The 17881-nt window shown below is 51.5% G+C and overlaps 1 protein-coding gene across 1 annotated transcript; it reads left to right on the top strand.

Moving 5' to 3' along the window:
• Positions 1–20: 20 nt before the first annotated feature.
• LOC121272238 (complement C1s subcomponent-like) lies at positions 21–13801 on the top strand. The gene is made up of 7 exons (XM_041178765.1): positions 21–121; positions 3140–3347; positions 5366–5543; positions 10142–10273; positions 11875–12012; positions 12493–12567; positions 13026–13801. Exons 1-7 carry the CDS (start codon positions 21–23, stop codon positions 13799–13801), a joined length of 1608 nt encoding a protein of 535 aa, XP_041034699.1.
• Positions 13802–17881: the final 4080 nt, after the last annotated feature.

Genomic DNA, 17881 nt, shown 5'->3' with positions numbered 1-17881 from the left:
AGGGAGCAGGTCATAGAAATATGAGGAAAAGAGATTTTAGATGTTTTCTCTTTGCAGGCCAGGAGATTTCAGTCTCTGCTACCATTCAAAACCCTGGTCACCTGGACAACAACCTGCTGTTGTCAGGCATCTCCCTTGGTCCAGGGCTCCTTTCCGGCACCATCCTGTCTTTCATGGCACACTCTGTTCCAGGACAGCAACGCTGTTTATATCTCTCATCCCATTACCCAGTCATTCCTGTTGAAAACTGCCCTGTATGGTTTTAATTGTATCCCTTGCCAAATGGCGACACCAATTATTTTCTTGACGTTTGGTTTATTTACAGAATGCAGCATTACATAAGTCTGTCTTCCAGCTGCTAACCCCAGTTGTCAGGAAGATATAACAATGTCCACAATATTATTGGAATTTATTGAGAAGCAACGTGTCTACATGTGTCAATGTGTCTATGTGGGCAGAATATTAAGTACAGTGGGAGAGCATGGGTCTAACCAGGCTGAACATAAAATCACACGTGCTGACATTGGGCGAGCGTCCCTACATCAACGTGTAGTCCCGCGATATTTCATTCAGCGGGTGTACTGCTGACTCAAGCTGACAATTAAAAGGTCATTAAAAAGTTAATTAAATTCAAATTTATGCTGCCCGTCCATCCTAAAGGGTTGGTGGGGCAGGCGAAAAGGACAAGCTGCCTTTGCACTTTTTTAAGAAACCTCATCCTCGGGGGTGGGGGGGTGCGGGGGGACGAAGTTTCCTAAAGCAAATAAAGATGAAATTGAAATTCCACACTTCGATTACAAAACATGTCCCTGCTCATGTGACAGAGTCACACGAGGGCACATGTTTTGTGACATTTTTATCCAGTTCATTATTTTTTTTTTTAAACAGCGTTTCATCTCCTTGAGGCAGCTCTGTGCCTCAGGAAGTTCGAAGCACTCTTGCGCACCCATGCATGATGTTCACATTAGGCCCACATGTAGTGTCCACCCCACCCCCGACCCCCGCACCCCCCCACCCCCCCACCGCCCCCCCCCCCCCCCCCCGCCCCCCTGCCCGCACAGGTACTGCCACACCTCTGCCCTGTATGTGTGTGTGTGTGTGTGTGTGTGTGTTTGTGTGTGTGAGTGTGTGTGTGTGTTTGTGTGTGAGAGAGAGAGACTTAATTGAATTAGAGGCAGCTAGCCTGGCTTCTTTGATGTAAGAAGGGGGCTTAGGTTTGAATTGTTAATTAGGTAAACAGGGCAAGTTTTAGAATGTGAAATGCAAAGGGGGAAATTTGTATTTTTAAATAAATCAGGCTCGATTGTTTTCAGAGGAGGAGGGAAATGTGTCATCTAGCCAGGTTAAGTTAAGAAACCGTGAGTTTATTTTTCCCAAAGGTTACTGGTCAAACTTAGTGCTATAACAGGTTTTTATTATCAGAGAGATAAAGTCCAAAGGCACAGTGAAATAATGGGAATTTGCAGTGAAAGGGGAAAACATATATAAAGGAGTGAAGGCTGTGTGTAAGAATAGGCACTTTTAAGGTCTAACAAGGGTGAAACAGCTTCAGCCTGTATGTACCAAACTGCTGCCCCTAGGGACTGAAGTTAAGGGAACTCACTTTGAATTCGACTGTTCAGGGCATCGTTTACTCTGCCTGAATATTGAGCAGGCAATATTCTTTTAAAATCTATGACCAGAACTTTTCGGAGAGCAGGCGCATGCCTGAACCACTCGAGCGTAAAATGACACGCGGCATCTTGGTCAGCGGGCGCAGGCGGGAGCTGGCAGTGCGCCCGCCAACAATTACCAGGCCTCCGCGCTCGCCCTCCTCCCACTCCCACCCCGGCAGCACTGAGCGCTGCAGCGCCTGATTTGTGCTGGCCGGCCGTTAATCGGTAAAAGCCCTGCCCTATGCGTCTTACCGTTGCCCGAGTGAAAGTGTAACCGGGAGTTAAATTAAAGGCACTGTGGGCACACCCGCACCGCATGGACTGCAGCGGTTCAACAAGGCCGCTCACCACCACCTTCTCAAGGGGCAACTAGGGATGGGCAATAAATGCTGGCCTAGCCAGCGAAGCCCACATCCTGTGAATAAATTAAAATAAGTGTTACCCCTCCTAACAATAACCTTTTCATTCCGTCAATTTTATTAGTAATATAAACACGATGCATGATGTCTCCTAGCTAGGTGCAAGATTTTACCCATTCTTTTTAATTGTTTATTCAACAAATGCAAACTTACACTATACCTTCTCCTCCTTACATTTACCTAACTAACATCTCAAAACTACTATACACGGAAGCACCCAGACTAGCTGGCTTCAATCCAATTAAGACACACACACTCACACACATAGACACATATCCCACTTTAAAAATAATTTCAAATAACATTATAGACATTAATATCTCTTCATGGCACGGTCCCAGGCAATGACCATCTCTAGCAAGACACCTCCCCTTGATGCTCGACTGCATCGTCACTCCCCATCATCAACGTCCTGGGGGTTGCCACTGACCAGAGACTTAGTTGGACCATACTGGCCGGATACATGCTATGTTGACATGAGCAGGTCAGAGGCTGGGAATCCTGCGGAGGGTAAGTCACCTGCTGACTCCCCAAAGCCTGTCCACCATCTACAAGTCAGGAGTGTGATGGAATACTCCCCACTTGCCTGGGTGAGTGCAGCTCCCACAACACTCAAAGGACTTAACACCACCCAGGACAAAGCAGCCCACTGGAATGGCAACCCATCCACCACCTTAAACATTCACTCCCTCCACCACCGACGCACAGTAGCAGCAGTGTGTGTACCATCTACAAGATGCACTGCAGCAACTCACCAAGGCTCCTTTGTCAGCACCTTGCAAACCCGTTATCAAAATAATCTGATATTGGAGGGAAAGGAGCCGGAGACAAGGGAGAGTTTTTGGGGTGGGAATTTCAGTCGCTGGCTATGGAGATGTGGGAGTTTTAAAATCGGAAGATCAGAAAAGTGAGTACGGCAAGAAATACACAGCAAATCCGATATCAAGCAATTGACACCGGCTCCAGGAATGGTCTTTAACCTCTCGGGCTGTGCTGAAAGGTCAGCATTCTCCGCCTGAATTATTGTGATGTTAATTCAATCACTTTTTCCCTTGTCCTGTCTAGGGCTCTGCTTGTATTATGGGGCTTAATTGCCAGCGCAGTGACTGAATCAACCCATGCTGCTTTATTCGGTGAGATCTACTTGACTAACTACCACCACAGGAAAACCCATAGCTGGGATATCACTGTTCCTCGGGGATTTGCTCTGAAACTCCATTTCCGGCATTTTGATTCCCTGGCGTCTTCGGCCTGTCTGCAGCAGTATGTGGAGGTATCCTTACGTTCTGTTTTATTGAGACTGAAAGCCAGTGCCTGCGGACTCGTAGCCTTTGTGGGGGTCGGGGTTGGGGGGGGCTCCAGTCCGAGATGAGCTCCTGACCACATACCCTGCTCCGCCATTCAGACCGCTGACCCCCACCTACGTAGCTCTGCCCCTGCTTCAGCTCTTCGGCTGCTGAAACCCTCATCCACATCCTCCTTACCTCCAGACCTGGACTATTCCAACGCACTCCTACGAACATCAAACCGGCAAAATGGGAGCAGGAGTGAGGCCATTCAGCCCCTTCAGCCTGCTCCGCCATTCAATAAGATCATGGCCGATCTGACTGTGTTTGGAGTACCACATTCCCATCTACCCCCAATAACCTTTGACCCCCTTGCCTAACAAGAATCGCCCTCCACCTCAAAAATATCCAGTGACCCCGCTCTCCACCACCTTCTGAGGCAGAGAATTCCAAAGTCGCACAACCCTCTGAGAGAAAAAAAATTCTCCTCATCTCTGTCCTAAAAGGGCGACCCCTAATTTTAACAGTCCTGGACTCACCCACAAGAGGAAACATCCTTTCCACATCCACCTTGTCAAGGACGTTCAGGCTCTTGTAAACTTCAATCAAATCCCCCCTCACTCTTCTAAACTCCACTGGGAACAAGCCCAGTCTGTCCGACCTTCCCTCATAAGAGGCTCCTGACTGACCTCCCCACTTTCCACAAACGTCCACGCATCCAAGACTCTGCTGCCCTTATCGTTACCCACCACCCATTGCGCCTGCTGTCTCCCAGTCAAGCAACGCCTCATGCTTGCTTTCAAATCCCTCCACAGCGCTCGTACCTCCCTCACTTTGTAACCTCCTCTGGCCCCACACAACCCTCCGAGATTTCTCTGCTCCTCCACTCTGGACCTCTCCCTCATCCCCGAAGCGGATCACTTCACCATTGGCGGCCGTGCCTTCGGTTGCCTGAACGTCAAGCTCTGGAATCACCTCCCCAGTTCACCCCCCAACAAACATCGAATCATAAAACAGGTTAGAGCACAGAAGGAGGCCATTCAGCCCTTCATTTGTCGGCTGCCTCTCTGCAAGAGCGGCTCAGTTATTCCCACTCCCCCTGCAAAATTTTCTCTTCAGATAATTATCCAATTCCCTTTTGAAAGCCTCAGTTGAGCCTGCCCCCACCATCCTCTCAGGCAGTGCTTTCCAGATCTGAACCACTAACTGCATAAGAGTGATATTCCTCATACCCGCTCTGGTGCTTCTACCCCATCGCCTTAAGTTGGCACCGTCTGGTTTTTGACCCTTCCGCCAATGGGGAACAGTTTCTCTCTAAAGCCGCCCTGTCTGGACCCCCTCGTGATTCTGAACATCCCCGTCAAACCCCCCCTCCGCCCCCCCCACCTCAACCTTCCCTTCTCCGAGTAAACAGTTCCTGCTCCTCCAGTCCAGCCACAGAGCTGAAGTCCCTCATCCCGGGAACCGTTCCCGTGAATCTTTTCCTGCTCCCTCTCTAAAGCCCTCATGTCCCCTCCCTGACGTACGGTGCTCAGGACTGGACGCAGTGCTCCAGCTGAGGTCAAACCGGTTGCTTTAGGAAGCTTGACTGTAAACCCCCCCTTGCTTTTGCGCTCCATAGCCGGAATTTTCTATCCCTTAACGCCGGTGGGATCCTCCAGTCCCGCCGACGCGGACAGAGATTTCCATGGCTTGCCGGCAAACTCCACAGGGGGAAACCCCTGGTGGGCGGAGGGCGGGTGGGGGTTTTGTAGGGGTGGTGGGCGATGGGGTGGGGGGGGGGGGGGGTGCGGTGGGGGGCACCAGCGACGCCCTCGTCCCACAGGAGGTGGGGCGGGGCGGCGGGAAACAGAAACCAGGGCATGTCCGAGGGCTGGCGTAAGTGCCCACTTTCACTCCTCCAGGGGCGGGCTGAAGATTGAGCTGTAGGGTCGATGGTGGGCTGGCTGCTTCATACCCTCCCCCCTTTGCTCAGTTCTGTTCCTTTGCACGTGTTTCACGCCAGGCATTCGCCGAGCGGCAGCGGTTGGGCAAATTTTGCGGCAATAGGACCTCGACCCGAATGCACCACCCAAGCTCCAAGCTAACGGCGTCCGGTAGTCACGTTGTTAAACTGCGTGTGCGCTGCCATTCCTTGGATGAGGAGAGTCGACGGAAATTTTCCCTGTTTTATGAAGCTGTGGGTAAGTTGCTTCCATTGAAGTCACTACTGTCGGGGGTTTTAACATTGCTGTACACCGCCATTCCTTCATTGTGACTGGGTCAGCCCCATAGCCCTTCAGAACGAACGGCGCTGCGCGCGAGCACTTTCACCACAAGGGTGGCGGCGTTCCCGGAAGCAGCCGCCTCGCCCCACACTTCAGGGAGCGCGTGAAGGCGTTGCAGGAAAGATACATGAGAACTGTTCTGGGGGACGCGGGGCTCCAGTTCGTGGAGCGATTGGAGCAGCTGGGGCTGGTCTCCTTGGAGAGGAGAACGTTGAGGGGTCTAGACAGGGCAAATAGGGGAGTGAAGAGCTCCAGGGAAGACTGAGGAAGGAGCATGCAGAATCACGTGCTGTGAAAACATGGATTCCTTTATTTACCCCCCCCCCCCCACCTCTAGACTCCCTCTGCTGGTACATGTGTATGGGAAACTGAAGTGGACGAATTAGCCCAATGCAATTTTGAATACACAACAGGTAGAAACTGTTCCCATTGGCAGATAGGTTGAGAACCCGATGATGCCTGTCAGTTTCAGGGCTGGGAAATCCCGCCCTATGTTTCCAAGATATGTCAATAATATAGCTAAAAGCAAAATACTGAGGAAGCTGGAAATCTGAAACAAAAACAGAAAATGCTGGAAAAACTCAGCAGGTCTAACAGCGTCTGCGGAGCGAGAGAGACAGAGAGACAGAGTTGATGTTTCGAGTCCGTGTAGCTCTGAAGAAGAGTCATCCAGCCTCGAAGTGTTATCTCTGTCTCTCTCTCTCCACCAATGCTGCTAGACCCGCTGAGATTTTCCAGCACCTTCTGTTCTTGTTCCAGAACCTGAGGACGCCGATTTAAGGTGATTGGCAAAAGAACTAGAGGCGGTGTGAAGGGAAACTTTTGAGGCAGCGCGTGTTTAGGATTCTGGAACGCACGGCCTGAGGTTATGGTGGAGGCAGGTTCCATTGTGGTTTTCAGAACGGAAATAAACTGAAGAGAATTTTTTGAAAAATTCTACGGGGAAAGAGGCAGGGGAGCGGGGCTAGCTGAGTGGCTCTTGCAGAGGGCTGGCACAGGCTTGATGGGCTGAATGGCCTCCTTCTGTGCTGCAGCCACTCTATGATTTCCCTCGAAGCTTCTGGAGGACAACGAGGGATGGCTTTGACAATAATGCTCAAATCGGTAGAGATGATTTTTTTTTTAAATAATCACAGCACAAAACACTTGTCCCATTTCATTAACAACCGAGGTAATTTTCCATAACTGCTGTTCTCTAATATTCCACCATCGAATAACAAACTTCAGCCAAAACTCTGGGGTGCCAATGTTCCAAATCCAACGGTCCATGACAATTCAATGTTACCAGTGTAAATTCCCTCACACTGTGTGTGTGGAACACGTGTAACCCAGTTCCTGAAACCTGGGGACAATTATTATTCCTTTTCAATGGTTTTCAGGGGCTCTGAGCTCTGAAAGAAAGTTCCCCCATCCAGGAAATAAGATTCCCAGTTAACCCAGAAAGAGCTGAACAAGTTGTTCAAAACCGTGATGTGGATTTAACAAAGTCAGTGGCGAGTTTAAACTGATTACGCTGGCCCGCGAGTTGGTCTATCGGAGACAGAAATTGAAGGTGATCACTAAAAGAGTCATTACAGCGCAGAGGGAGGCCATTCAGCCCATTGAGTTCATGCCAGCCCTTTGTAGAGCAACCCAGTCAGCCCCATCCTCCCCCGCTCTATCCCCCGTATCCCTTTGAGAGTTTATTTCCCTGGAGCACCCGCCCAATTTCCTTTTGAAATCATTCATCGTCTCCGCATCCACCCCCCTCGTGGACAGCGAGTTCCAAGTCGTTACCGCTCGCTGAGTAAAAAAGTTCTTCCTCACATTGCCCCCCGCTTCCCTTACCCAAAATTTAAATCTGTGTCTCCTTATCCTTTTCCCATCAGCCAATGAGAACAGCTTTTCTTTGTCTACCTTATCTAAACCTGTCATCATCTTGTGCCCATGTATCAGATCCCCCCTCAATCTCCTTCGCCCCAAGGAGAACAATCCCAGCCTCTCCAACCCAACCTCATAGCTAAAACCCCTCAACCCTGGAACCATTCTGGGTAAATCTCCTCTGCACCCTCTCAAGGACCCTCACACCCTCCCCAAAGTGTGGTGACCAGGACTGGACACCTCTAGACTTGGATTATTCTAATGCACTCCTGACTGACCTCCCCCATTGTCCGCCCTCCATGAACTTCAGCACGACTCAAGGCCCTTATCTCCACCCACCGTCCATTGTCCCCCGGTCAAGAAACGTCTCGATTTTAAAATTCTCGTCCTTGCTTTCAAATCCCTCCATGCCCCTCAGACCTCACTAACCCTGTAGCCTCCTCCAGCCCCACAACCCTCCAAGATTTCTGTGCCCCTCCGATTGGGACATCTTCGTCACCCTGGATTTGAATCACTCCACCATTGGCGGCAGTGCCTCCAGCTGCCTGAACGTTAGGGTTAGGGTTGAAGGGTTAGAGGGGAGATGAGGAGAAATCTTTCACCCAGAGGGTGGGTGGGGAACTCACTGCCTGACAGGGTGGGAGAGGCAGAAACCCCCTCTTCACATTTAAAAATGAAACACTTGGGCATGCATTGGAAGGGCTGTAAACTACAGACCAAGAGCTGGGAAGTGAGGATAAGATGGATGGCTCTTTTTCAGCCAGAGCATAAGTGATGGGCCGAATGGCCTTCTGCGCTGTAAATATTTCAATACGTGGGATTTTCCAGCCCCGACACTGGGTGGGTGGGGGGGGGGGTGGGTGGGGGGCAGTGTTGCAGACATACTAAAACATAAACAGAAAATGCTGGAAAGACTCCACAGGTCTGGCAGCCTCTGCAGAGAGTTAACGTTTCGAGTCCATGTGACTCTTCTTAAGAGCCATACCACCATCCCCTCCCCCCACCCCCACCCCCACCCTACCCGGACCATCTGTCACCTGTTCATGTTGCTCTGTCACTTGGTCAAGTTGCTCTTTCCAGAGTGCTTACCCTTGCCCTGCCATTACCACATTCTGCTTTCCAACCCTAATGCTGCCATTAGCACCTCCTTTAGCCAGTGCCACTATCATTAACACCCCCTTTGTCCTCCTGTCCATGACATCTCTGGCAACCTCTCCTTTGCCCCCACCTACCGCTGGCCCTCTATCCAGCTTCACCCGCTCCACCCCTCCTTAAACAGCATCTATTTCAGCACATTTTTTTTACTTCTCTTTAGCTCTGAAGAAGAGTCGTACAGGGCTGGAAACGTTAACTCTGGTTCTCTCTCGCCTCAGGTGCTGCCGGGACCTGCTGAGTTTTCCAGCACTCTCGGCTTTGGTTTCAGTAATTTGGTTAGCTGGTTCCAATTCAGAGCTGCGGCCTAACCGGAGCTTGAGAAAAGTTCAGCCTGACCTCCTTGTGTTTGCACTCGATGCCACTATTTATGAAACACAGGTTCCCCTAGGCTTTGCTATCAGATATTTCAAGGTATCCTGCCATCTTCAAAACATTCATACGCATGAAACCACAGGTCCCTCTCTGAGATAGAAACTCTTTTCTTGGATTACAGAGCCAGTAATACCCGCGGGTATTCTGGTATGAAGAAGACAGAGAGACAATATAAAATAAAGGGCACAATCCTAAAAGGGGGGGTGCAGGAGCAGAGGGACCTAGCTGTATATGCGCCTAGATCATCGAAGGAGGCAGGACAGGTCGAGAGTGCGGATAGTAATTCATACAGCATCTTAGGCTTTATTAATAAGGGCCTGAAGCACACAAGGGCAAGGAGGTTATGTTGAAGAAAAGCAAAATACTGCGGATGCTGGAAATCTGAAGCAAAAACAAAAATGGCTGGAAAAGCTCAGCAGGTCTGACAGCGTCTGTCAGAGAGGAACACAGTTAACGTTTCGAGTTCGTGTGACCCTACACCAGAACAGGTTATGTTGAACGTGTGTAAAACACTGGGTCAGCCTCAGCTGGAGTATTGCACCCAGTTCTGGGAGCCACACTTTAGAAAGGATGGGAAGGCATTAGCGAGGGTGCAGAAAATACTCATGAGAACGGTTTCAGTGATGAGGAACTTCAGTTACACAGATAGATTGAAGAAGTTGGGACTATTGTTCTTGGAGAAGAGAAGGTTGAGTGGGGATTTGGTGGAGGTGTTCAAAACCATGAGGGGTCTGGGCAGAGTAGACAGGGAGAGACCGTTCCCATTGGTGGAAGGGCCGAGAACGAGAGGGCCCAGATCTAATGGGCAAAAGAAGCGATGGAGGCAAGAGGAGAAATTTGTTCAGGCAGTGAGTGGTGGGGACTTGGGATGCAGTGCCTGAGAGCTGGGCGGAGTCGGGTTCAAGCGAGGCTTTCAAGCGAGAACCGGGCTATGATCTGAAAAGGAAAGATGTGCGGAGGTTATGGAGAGAAGGAGTGGGTGTTGGGGGGGAGTGGCACTGGGTGCGCTGGCACAGACGTGATGGGCCAAATAGCCTCATTCTGTGCTGCAACCAGTCAGTAGCTCTGAAATTCGGTGAAATGGATCACTGATGGAGAAATGTGCCTGTCTTTCCCCCTTTTACCAGACATCGACGAATGCGTCCCTCGATTGGAAATGGAGACAGTTTGTGACCATTTTTGTCACAATTATATCGGAGGATATCAGTGCTACTGCCGCAAAGGTTACAGTCTCCAGAGCAACAAGAGGACGTGCAAAGGTACTGGGGGCGAAGGGGAGGGCCCTCCCTTCTATGATGAGGAATTAGCATAAAAAATAAACGTTTTGGGAAGGAACAGGCTAGAGCAGGGTTGGAATAGCCGAGAGGGAGATTCGAACTCTTATTAAAACGGTCATCGCTATAAACCTTCAAATCACAGGGTGAAAGCACTCCCCCCTTGTGGGCTGAGACCTGGCGAATGAGGGCAGGGAGGTTATGCTTGAATTCTGTACCACTCGCACCCCACTGCATTACAGGAAGGATGTGATCGCGCTGGAGAAGGTTCGGAGGAGGTTTATAGGGGCCGATGGCTGGACCGGGGAATCCTAGCGATGAGGGGGAGGCTGGATGGGCTAGGGTGGTTTTCTGTGGAACAGAGGAGGGGAGGTTTAGTTCAGCTTTGTAAAATTACGAGGGGCCTCGACAGAGTGGGTAGGAATGACCCATTCCTCTTAACAGAGACAATAAACCAGGGCGGCAGAGATTTAAACTAAACTGGTTGAAGGATTAAAGGGGACATGGGGAGAATTTTTTTACCCAGAGGGTGCTGGGGGTTTGGGACTCAATGCCTGACGGGGTGGGACAAGCAGAAACCCTTCATCGCATTTAAGTAAGTAACACTTGGATACGCGCTGTAAGGGCTGTAGGCCACAGGGCTACAGGCCAAGGGCTGGGAAATGAGATTGGGTGAGATGGCTCTTTTTGAGCCCAGAACGCGCGTGATGGGCCGAATGGCCTCCTGGCGGGCTGCGGTTGTTTCGATGGGCGGGGTTTTCTGGCCCCCCCACACACCAGAGGGCGTTGCTGCAGATGGGACAGGAACATTGGGAGAGCCAATTTCGGGGGCCGGAAAGCCTCGCCCTGACTATGTCAACAATGTAGTCAGCTGGCTCGAGATGAACACATCGAGGACCAAATACAAACAGAGGGTTCTGGAAAAACTCCGCTGGCCTGACAGCGCCCGTGGAGAGAGAAACAGAGTTAACATTTCAAATCCATTTTTAAAATTCATTCACGGGGATGTGGGTGTCGCTGGCCGGGCCCAGCATTTATTGCCCATCCCTAACTGCCCCTTGAGAAGGTGGTGGTGAGCTGCCTTCTTGAGCCGCTGCAGTCCCTGTGGTGTAGGTACACCCACTGTGCTGTTAGGAAGGGAGTTCCAGGATTTTGACCCAGCGACAGTGAAGGAACGGCCGATATATTTCCAAGTCAGGATGGTGAGTGACTTGGAGGGGAACTTCCAGGTGGTGGTGTTCCCCAAGAGCCCGCTGCCCTTGTCCTTCTAGATGGTAGCGGTCGTGGGTTTGGAAGGTGCTGTCGAAGGAGCCTTGAAAAAGAGTCATTAGGACTCAAAGCATTAACTCTGTTTTCTCTCTCCCCGGACACTGCCAGATCTGCTGAGCTTTTCCAGCATTTTCCGATTTTGTTTCAGGTTTCCAGCACCTGCCACATTTTGCTTTTTAATCATCGAGGACCAATTCCAGCCGGCTTAAGAGCGAGATGGGGCACTGTGAATCTATGGTGCTGCCACTGCCAGCTGGCGCGGTGGACTGGACTGAGGACCATTGGCCAATCTAAGATTTGACTGTTTCCTTTTCCAGTGAAGGACTGTGGCATCCCTGAAGGTCTGGAAAACTGTGGTTATGAGTACGTCACTGCCCAGAATGTGACCCTGCTGGCCTCGGTCATCAAATTCAAATGCGATCAACGCTACTATGTCATGGTGGGGGGCGGAGATGGTGAGTCTCAAGAAAGCAAGACACACTTTGGTAGCTTCTCCTTCAGAGAGAGAGAGGGTCACAGGAGATTTGATGTAGCATCTTTCTTAACCTCAGGACAGCCCATGTGGTCCCACAGCCAAGAGAGTACATTTGAAGTGTTGTAATCTATTATGGCACAGCCGATGGCAAAGGCTGAGTTGTTCAGATCCCAGAAGGGAACCTGAAACAACTGTCATAACCCATTTTCGCCATTTGTATGTTTCGAGATGCAGGCTTTGAATTCAGTAGTAATAAGACCACCGAGTCTCAAGAGGTTATTTTACAAAACTAGATTAAACATTTGTGTCAGCCTGGATTTCTGTGCTTGAGCCTCTGGAGTGGGATTTGAACCCACAACCTTCTGGCTCCAGTGACGAGTGTGCTGCCACAATGATTACTGTTGATTGAAGAAGTTTCCATCCTCGTTAGCTTCTTTGTTCTCATCTTCATTTTCTTCAGGATTGTACACCTGTGAAGCAAACGGTAAATGGATGAACAGCAAAGTTGGGGAAACCCTCCCTTCCTGTGAGCCAGGTAGGTGAACGATATTCTCCTCCGTTCTTTCTCCGCAGGCTAAGGTAATAAAAGCCATGAAACCTGCGATGGGCAGCTGTCTAAAGTGGGGGATCGCCAACTGTGCAATCTTCATTCCCACTGAATGGATAAAAATTGGACCCTGTGTTCCTCACTGTCGCCGGGTCAAAATCCTGGAACCCCCTCCCTAACAGCGTCGTGGGTGTACCTACACCACAGGGACTGCAGCGGCTCAAGAAGGCAGCTCACCACCACCTTCTCAAGGGGGCAACTCGGGATGGGCAATAAATGCCGGCTGTGCCGGCGGGTCCCATGAATGAATTTAAAGGTGCCAACTCATGGCGACCCATCACCCGCCACTGGCAAAAGATGATTCTGCCCCTTTCCGCACCCCCCCCCCCACCCACACCGTTTATCACATCTGATGCCCCTCACCCGCATTTCTCTCTGGTTGGCAGTGTGTGGGAAGCCGGCGGAGCCCCCTTCGTTCAGGCAGCGCATCCTCGGAGGGATCCCGGCGGAGGAGGGGAACTTCCCCTGGCATGTCTACTTCGAGACGACGGTGTGCGGTGGCGCACTCCTGTCGGACCGCTGGGTGCTGACCAGCGCCTCCTGCGTGGAGCGCCAGCGGGCGCTGCGCATGTTCGCCGGCGGGTCGGACCGGAACGCCCTGGGGCGCTGGAGGCTGCTGGAGGCGGAGGAGGTGCTCCCCCACCCGCTCTACGCCCAGCCCCCCAGCCACCGCCCGCCCGCCGATTTCGACAACGACATCGCCCTGATCAAGCTCAAGAGGAAGGTCGGGATGGGGCCCACCATCTCCCCAATCTGCCTGCCGGCCAAGCACCCCAAATACCAGGCCGGGGCGGGGAAGGTGGGCTACGTATCTGGCTTCGGCAGGACCGAGCGCTTTGCCCAGAGCGACGTCTTGATGTACACCTTGATCCCGGTGGTGGGAATGTCGGAGTGCAGGAACGTCTCCGGCCCCGGTCGAGCTGCCTCCTTGACCGAGAACATGCTGTGCGCAGGGAGCACAGGGGTTGACGCTTGCACCGGGGACGGGGGTGGGGCCTTCGTGCTCGAAGACCCCCTGGGGTCCAACACGTATTACGTCGCCGGGATCGTCTCCTGGGGGTTCAGCTGTGGGACCTACGGGGTCTACACCAATGTCATCAACTACCTCGAGTGGATCAAGAGCACCATGGCCGGGGGTATCGCCGCTGGCCCAGCGAAATAAAACCAAGTCTTAACCGGGGTGAGCCTGAATCTCGGGCCCAGGCCAGTTTGCCCATCACAAATTAATAAAATAGGTTTAATGAAAGCGACACCTCCCTCCTTCCTTTCTTGACTTGTCGTGAAGCATGGCTGAGGTGGGAAACAGGCAGCCGGACCGTAATTTTCCACCCGGCATATTAGAAGTTAAAACTGACCATGTAGCATAAAACAACTTCAATAGCTGGGGAATATGTAGCTCTAACCAGGTGCTAGAGCTCTACATAGACAAAACATTCACACTACAGGGTGCAGTAGCATAGTGGTTACACCGTGGAGCTGGGGCCCTCAAATCCGAGAACAGTGGCTCAGTAAAATGTCTGCTCCATGCTCCAGCTCTGGTTTCCAGCTCTTTCCGCCGCCTTGTGTACTTTGCTCTGAGTCCACACCCAGGCTTAACCAATCAAGCACGGTGAGCATCAATAGTAGACAGGCTCGCGCAATCAAACATAGAACAATTGAGCGCGACCCATGGCAGCTAAGGCAAGTTAAATTCAGATGATTAAATAAAACAGTCTCAGTGATGGCGGCCATGAATCTATCAGATTGTCCATCTGGTTCACTGATTCCCTTCAGGGAGGGAAATCTGCCATCCTTACCCGGTCTGGCCTACATGTGACTCCAGACCCACTGCAACGTGGTTGACTCTTAACTGCCCCTCTGAAATGGCCGAGCGAGCCACTCCAATTCCAAAGGTAGGTCATCAACTTGAGGAAGTAACTCTGGGTTCTCTCCCTGCGCACGTTGCTCAATATTTCCGGCACTTGCCGCTTTTATTTCAAACGTCTGCCCTGTTTTGCCTTTGGTGTCATCTTGCCAAGCTGCCCCCACCCCCCCCACCCCCCCCGCAGTGGTATTTGAGAAGGCAGCTCACCACCACCTTCTCAAGGGGCAGTGAGGGGGGCAGGCAATAAACGCTGACTTCGGCAGTGACCCCCACTTGGTATCAGTGAACAAAATGCAAACAGGTCCGTGCTCCACATGAGCCCCCATCTTGTCTACTCCCCTTCTCCCTTATACGTTTAACCGGCGCTTCCTTAACCCCCCCTAGTTATGTGTCATCTTGGCCGCTCCCTGTGGTTGCAAGTCCCTCGTTCTCGCCGCTCTCCAGGTGAAGAAGCTGTTACCGAAGGCACTATTTGAATCATTAGCAACTACCTGGCTTCTATGGCCGCTGGCTCTGGCCAAGGGGGGGGTCTTGTGGTGCAATGGTTAGTTCCCTGGCTCACAACTTGAGCTCCCGCTTTGAGTCCCACCCAAGGAAGCTGTGTCCAAGCAGGTTGAGTGTCAACTTGTAGAGTATCCAGATTGGCACACACGCCAATGGCAGGTGGTTAAGAGCGAGAGAGACCGTTGGAGCCTAGACCATCCCTATTCACACATTAAAACCTACACTGTATAAGAGTATCTTTCCATAGCAACTTAGACTGCTTTCGGGAGTTGGGGAGATGGGTGCAGTTGGCTGAATGTGAGTCAGATTGGCACCAACAGCAGGGGGTCCGATCCCCATTCCGGCTGGGGTGGATTCGGCTCCCCCCCCCCCACCCCCCCTTCCTCCCCCGCCCGGCGTTGGAGGTCACACCGAGGAGTCAAAAAGAAGGACGAGGGAGCTCAGGTCTCCCGTGAGTGGAAACCCCTTCTCTCCACATCGACCCTATCAAACTCTTCCATGGTGGGAAAGACCTCCATCAGATTTTGGAAAGATTGGTTCCTCCTCTCTTGTCACTCTTTTCAAAATCTTAAGATCGCCAAAAATTGGGAGGGGGCAGAAAGTGTTGACACGTGAATCATGTGACCAGGGCACAGGTGGGGGGTAACTACAAAATGCGTATGAGGGAATAGGCAAGTAGATTTACAACATTGAGATAATCACTTCACAAAGAGCATTGCTCCTTTTTGTGACACCCAATTTATAGCCAATGACATACAACTGTAGTCACTGTTGCACTATCGGAAATGTGGCAGCCATTCTGCGCACAGCAAGCTCCCACAAACAGTAAATTTACTTATGACCAGTTAACCATTTTATCGTGACGTTGACTGAGGGGTAACACAAGGTAGAAGTCGCCCTGGCCGTCTTCGAATAATGCTATTTCAGATCCCTCAGGTCTACCTGAGAGGGCAGCAAGGTAATACGCATGACGGCCCTTCAGGCAGTGCAGCACTCCCTCGGAAACCCTCCATCTGCGCTGCTTCGATCCACGATTCGATTCTACATGAGGATTGTGGTGGAGGGAGGAAATGGGAGGCCAGGAAGTGAGGAGGTGCAGGTGTTAGAGAGAGCAAAGTGGGTGTGCTGAGGAGCATGAGGGGATTAGGGTTCACAGGTCAGAGCGAGAGGGCGTGCACTGCCTGCCAACCTTTCCTGACCTAGTCAGGCCATTGAATCCTGGATCCAAGTCTTCACAGTCACGCCCTTGCTGCTCACCTCTGTCACCATCGCCACCCAGGCCTTCAGCAGGGTTTTCCTTTCGTTCACTGCTCCCTCCCAGCCCCTGCAGAAGCTCCAGGGAAGCAGCTGTGGACCTGGGGTGGGTGGTGCGTAAGGAGCTGCCTCAGCTTCTCCTTGCACTAGGCCAGGACATAGCAGGTGAATAGAGAGGTCGCGGCCTGGGACTTACTTTCCTTCATGGGATGTGGGCATCACTGACTAGGCCGAGCTAGTATTTATTGCTCATCTCTAACTGCCCTTGTTCAGAGGGCATTTAAGAGTCAGCTAGGGTCACGCGTAAGGAGAGGTTTCGGGAGGGAATTGCACACCCCAAGCAGCTGGAGGAAGGGCCGTCAATGTGATTAAAATTGGGGGTGCTCAGGAGACCAGAATACCAGATGGGTTTTCACAACAATTGACAAAAGTTTCATGGTTGTCCTGTGCCTTTTAATTCCGGATATTTATTGAATTTCCATCTGCCATGGTGGGATTTGAACCCAGGTCCACAGAGCGTCGCCCTGGGTCATCAGTCCAGCGATGGTACCACAAGGTCACAGCCTGCCCGCTTGAACCAGGGGAACAAGGCCTCAGGTCTCTATCCCCCACTCCGTGAGGGAGGGTCTGAGGCCGAACCAGATCATTCAGAACCTTTGGCTCCTATTGGTCCATCAGATGAGCTTCCGACCGCAAACCTGCTCCTTCAGCAAGGTCACCTATTCCCGCCTCCGTTATCGTTCCGTCTCTCCCCTACCTCAGCCGGTCTGCCGGCTGCTCCAGTGCTTTTATGCCCCCCCCCCCACCACCACCCCCAACCCACCCCCGGCAGCCACCCTGCGCCTTCTGGAAGCTTCTGCTTACTGAAGCAACCCGTTGCCTCGTGCTGTCACTCTCACACCGAGCCCCTACCCGCCCATCCCTCCCTGCGCTCGCTGACCTACATTGCCCCCCCCCCACCACTGTCCTCGATTTTAAAACTCACAAACTTGTTCTCAAATCCTTTCATAATGTCCACCTACCCCAAAGACAACCACGCCCCCCCCCCAACACCCCTGACCACCGCCCCTACGCCCCCACCCCATCGCTGTAATCTCCCCCAACCCCACAACCCGCCGGGATCTCTGCTCTCCTCCCATTCTAGTCTCCCCAGCATCCACAATTTTAATCAGCCCTCCACTGGTGGCCTGGGCTGTGCAATTCCCTCCCGAAACCTCTTCACCGCTCTCTCCTCCTTTAAGCCGTACTTTAGGCAGCTGGTCTGGAGGCTTTGATGCATCAAAAGATGAGGCAGGTTTGAAATATTAAGCAAACATGGAGGATGTTTAGAATGTAAGGTGTAAAAGGACATTTGCATTTTTAAATAAACCAAACTACACCGTTTTCAAAGGAGGGGTGAAATGTGTCACCTAGCCAGGTGAAGTTCAGAAACAGTGTGTTTATTTTTCCCAAAGATTACTGGTAAAATTGGCGCTATGATAACTTTTTATGATCGGGGAGGTAAAGTGCAAAGACATAGTGAAACAATGGGAATTGGTGTTCAAAGGGGAAAGTATGTAAAAAGGAGAGAAGGCTGTGTGTAAAGCAGGCATTTTAAGATCGAACAAGTGGGAAACATCT

The sequence above is a fragment of the Carcharodon carcharias genome, chromosome 33, assembly GCF_017639515.1.
Source record: "Carcharodon carcharias isolate sCarCar2 chromosome 33, sCarCar2.pri, whole genome shotgun sequence".
NCBI lineage: Eukaryota > Metazoa > Chordata > Chondrichthyes > Lamniformes > Lamnidae > Carcharodon > Carcharodon carcharias.
Note: the sequence above shows the minus strand (reverse complement) of the source record. Positions and strands in the feature narration are given on the sequence as shown.